We start from the raw sequence: 3,601 nt of genomic DNA, 5'->3' as shown, positions 1-3,601 counted from the left end.
TTCTGAGTTCTCAGCTTTTTCTCCTTGAGGCCTGCTTTTTCAGCTCCTAAAAATCCTTTTTACTTTTAGTGTTTTCCACACAGACCCTGACTATCATCGAAGGTTTTATCTTTAAATAGGGTTTGTAATGTGATTTCCTCATCATCAGATGTACTGCTGCTTATAGGGTCATTAGAGAGTGGGGTTTAGTCAAAGCAATCTTCCATCCTGTCCACAATTTGAGTTAACTTTATTTGAAGGTTCAGTAACAAAAATATTCCCCAGCAAACTCAGCACCAGCACGTCTGGGGAAAAAGAGGGCTGAGAGGACCCCAAAACAGGGGGTATCCCAAACCAGGTGGGTGGGGGCGGGGCTGGGATTTTAGGGGGGATATTTGGGGTCCCTGAGGTTTGGGGGGCTTAGAGGGTCCCATAGGAGGTCCCAGTAAGTTTGGGGTGTGAGATTGTCAGGAGGGAGCTCCAGGGTGGGGGTCCCAGTACAGGGCTCTGGGGGGTTGGGTCTCTGCAGGGGCTCAGGAGGGTCCCATTCAGATGCCCCCCTGCTCCAGCCCGCGCAGGCGCCGGGCCAGCTGCAGGTCTTTGGGGAACAGGGTGACTCGGCGGGCGTGCAGCGAGCACAGGTATCCGTCTTCCAGCAGCCGCACAAGGAAGGCCTCTGCTGCCTGAGTCCCAAAACCTGAGGGGGGGTCTGCAAACCCCCCCAGCATACCCCAACCCTCACAGCACCCCGGGGGGCAGCAACCCCCCAAAACACACCCCCAGGGGTCAGGGTCCTTCCAAACCCACCCACGGGCGACTGGGGGTACTGAAACCTGTAAATGTGTGCCTGTAAACGTGTGATGGGGGACCAACACCAAGTGACCCATCCCCATTCCCCAGCAGAACCCAAAAATAAGGGACCCCCCCCCCCCAGCACCCAGAGGTCTCCCAGGGACCCTCTCAACATCCATGAAATCCTGTCCAGAACCCATTGACCTCCCCCAGCCCATGGAGACCCCCATAGACTCCCCCTCAGCTCCCATCAGATACCCCCAACAAACCTCTCAGCCCCATCCAAGCACCCAAAGAGACCTCCCTGGACCTCCCCAGTCCCCCAGAGAACCCTCAGCACCCACAGACCCCCCTGCAAGCATCCACAGAACCCCAATCCTCATGGAAACCTTTTCACCACCCATGAGATCCCCCTCAGCCCCCTTCCCCACCCCCTAAGCCCCCTGGACACCCCCAGAGCAACCATAGAACCCCTCCAGCCCCTCTGTGACCCCCCCCTCCAGCACGCCTGGGCCCCCCAACCCCTACCTCCTGCAGGGCCAGCAGGGCCATGCGCTGCCAGCGGTAATCCACCCCGCGGGTGAAGATTAGGCAGAGCTGCTGCACCTGCAGCAGGGAGGGGATGTGGAGGGGGTACATGGGGGCATCGGGGTCACAGGGAGTGGAGGGACATCAGGACAATATGGAGGGGATGTGGGGGCATTGGGGATAACCCGGGCTGGGGCCACCACCCTGGTGACATGGAGACACTGTCTTGGGGACATTCCAGGGGCAGGAACGCTGGGGACAGGAACATCTGGGGATACACTGGGGAGTGGGGGAGGAGGGATGTCCCCATCATGATGGGGACACCCTGCAGAGACCCCAGGTGGGAGGCAGGGGGGATACACCACTCTGGGAACATCTTGGGAATACCCTTGGCCACAGGAACATGTGGACACTCTCCTGGGGAGGGGACACCCCGATGGGACAGGGGGGACAGTGCCAGCACAGGGGGCGGGGCACAGGGAACACCCAACCCATGCAGCCTCTGAAGGTTACGGGACACAAGGATGTCTAGAACCACAGAAGGACATTGGGAGATATGCAAGGATGTTGGGGGAGGACAGGCCCACCATGTCACAAGGATGGGGAGGACAAGGACATGGGGAGGGTTGGAGCAGAGTTGAGGGGGGACCCTGGGGGAAGGGAGTGGTCCTGAGAAGTCCCAGGGAGTGATTTGGGTTTCTGGGGGGTGACTTGGTGGGTCTGGAGGGGGTTGGAAGGTCCCAATGGGTGTTTGGGATGGGGCCGAAGGGGAGACTGGAGGGTTCCAGGTTGGATTTCAGGGGTCCCAGGGTAGATTTGGGGCTTGGATTTTGGTCCTAAAAATTTTTTGAAGGGTCCCAGTGGGTATTTGGGGGAGTCCTGTGGGGAGCTGAAGGATCCCAGGGTGGATTGCAAGGTTCTGGGAGAGGTTGCAGAGCCCAAGAGGGTTGATCTAGGGTGTCCTGAGATGGATTTGGGGATCCCAGGAGAGGGGATCCAGAGTGGTTGGAGAGATACCAGAGAATGCTGGAGGTCCTGAGGTGGATTTGGGGGGGTCCTGGAGGGGTTTGGGGGTCCCCAAGTAGATTTTATGGGTATCTGAGATGATCTGTGTGGTCCCAGGGAAGTTTGGGAGCCCATGGGGGGTGCTGGGGAGGTTCCATCAGGGAAATTGGGGTGTCCGGGGATTTTGGGGTGCAGGAGTGTTCATTTTGGGATGTGGGGGGTTCTCACCAGGCGGGCGAAGGCGCCGGGGCGCAGCAGCAGGCGGGTGCTGCTCTGGTACCTGCGGATCTCCTGCAGTGCTCCCTGACCCGGGCGGCACCCTGGGGGAGCATTGGATGGGGGTCTGTACGGGCTTTAGGGGATCTATTTGGCCTGGGGGGCACAGATGGGGGGCTCTGAGGGAACATGGGGGGTATAGGAGATCTAAAGGGCCTGAGAGGACACAGGGGCCTATAGGGGATCTAAGGAGTGGGGGCTGTGAGGGCCAGGGGGACAGGGGAAAGCTGGGGGGGTTATAAGGGATCTCTAAGGTCTGGGGGGACATTGCGTGCATGAGGGATCTATAGGGAGCTACAGCGATGGCCGATACAGGGGAGCTACAGGAGGCAGGGAGTACGGGGGTTATAGGGCACAGGGTATAGGGACCTATAGGGGAGAGGGAGTGTGGGGTGACTATGGGTGATGGCAGGGGTATATAGGGCACGGGTATACAGGTATATAGGGTACAGGTGGGGGGCGGGGGAGGGTTTATAAGGGGAGCTCTATAGTGGGGTCCATAAGAGCTCTGGGGGGGGGTCTAAAAGGGGCCTCGACGTGGGAGGTCCAGAGGGGGTGTCTGTAAGGGGAGTCCTCGTCCCCTCACTCACTGCGTGCCCGCGGCCGGGGCGGTGGGGGGCTTGCGGGGCGGCCGCGCCGTCTTGGGGTGGGCTTGGGGCGGGGCATGGTGCAGCCGAGTCCACCGCGGGGTCAGGGCGATTCCAGGCGTCCGGCAGCGCTGGAGGGGACCAGGCGGAGGGGGAAGGGGGGGTCAGGGCGGACCCCGGTGTCCGGGGCCCCCCACGCCACCCCCGGGTCCCCCCGAGTCCTCCCGCTCCCCGCCCGGGACCTCACGCTCGGGATCCGCCGCGCCGTTCAAATCTCCCGCCGCGCCGCGCCGCTCCTGACGTCACTTCCTCCCGCGCGCCAATCGGGGCGCGCCACCGCTCTGCCCCGCCGGGCGCCGCGACTCGATGGTGCCGCGGCAGCCGTGGGCTCATTAGCATAAATCTGCATGGCCCCGCCCCGGGCACCTCGCGCC

At 61.5% G+C, this 3,601-nt stretch overlaps 1 protein-coding gene across 1 annotated transcript; it reads right to left on the bottom strand.

Annotated features, from left to right (window-relative positions):
* Nucleotides 1-216: 216 nt before the first annotated feature.
* On the bottom strand, nucleotides 217-3,288 carry LOC136304127 (histone H3-like centromeric protein A). Its single transcript, XM_066207778.1, has 4 exons — nucleotides 3,171-3,288; nucleotides 2,533-2,624; nucleotides 1,300-1,377; nucleotides 217-662 (listed from the first exon to the last, which is right to left on the bottom strand). Exons 1-4 carry the CDS (start codon nucleotides 3,244-3,246, stop codon nucleotides 528-530), a joined length of 381 nt encoding a protein of 126 aa, XP_066063875.1. The 5' UTR covers nucleotides 3,247-3,288; the 3' UTR covers nucleotides 217-527.
* Nucleotides 3,289-3,601: the final 313 nt, after the last annotated feature.

This window comes from Chamaea fasciata, unplaced genomic scaffold (genome assembly GCF_029207755.1).
Source record: "Chamaea fasciata isolate MVZ Bird 193981 ecotype frontalis unplaced genomic scaffold, bChaFas1.0.hap1 SCAF_51, whole genome shotgun sequence".
NCBI lineage: Eukaryota > Metazoa > Chordata > Aves > Passeriformes > Sylviidae > Chamaea > Chamaea fasciata.
This window is presented reverse-complemented; position numbering and strand designations above follow the sequence as displayed.

Coding starts and splice junctions, on each gene's coding strand:
- LOC136304127 (XM_066207778.1), bottom strand. CDS start 3,246: ATGCCCCGCCCCAAGCCCACCCCAAGACGGCGCGGCCGCCCCGCAAGC. Junction 1,378..2,532: donor CCGGCGCCTTCGCCCGCCTG/GTGAGAACCCCC, acceptor TCCCTGCTGCAG/GTGCAGCAGCTCTGCCTAAT. Junction 663..1,299: donor CCCTGCTGGCCCTGCAGGAG/GTAGGGGTTGGG, acceptor TTTGGGACTCAG/GCAGCAGAGGCCTTCCTTGT.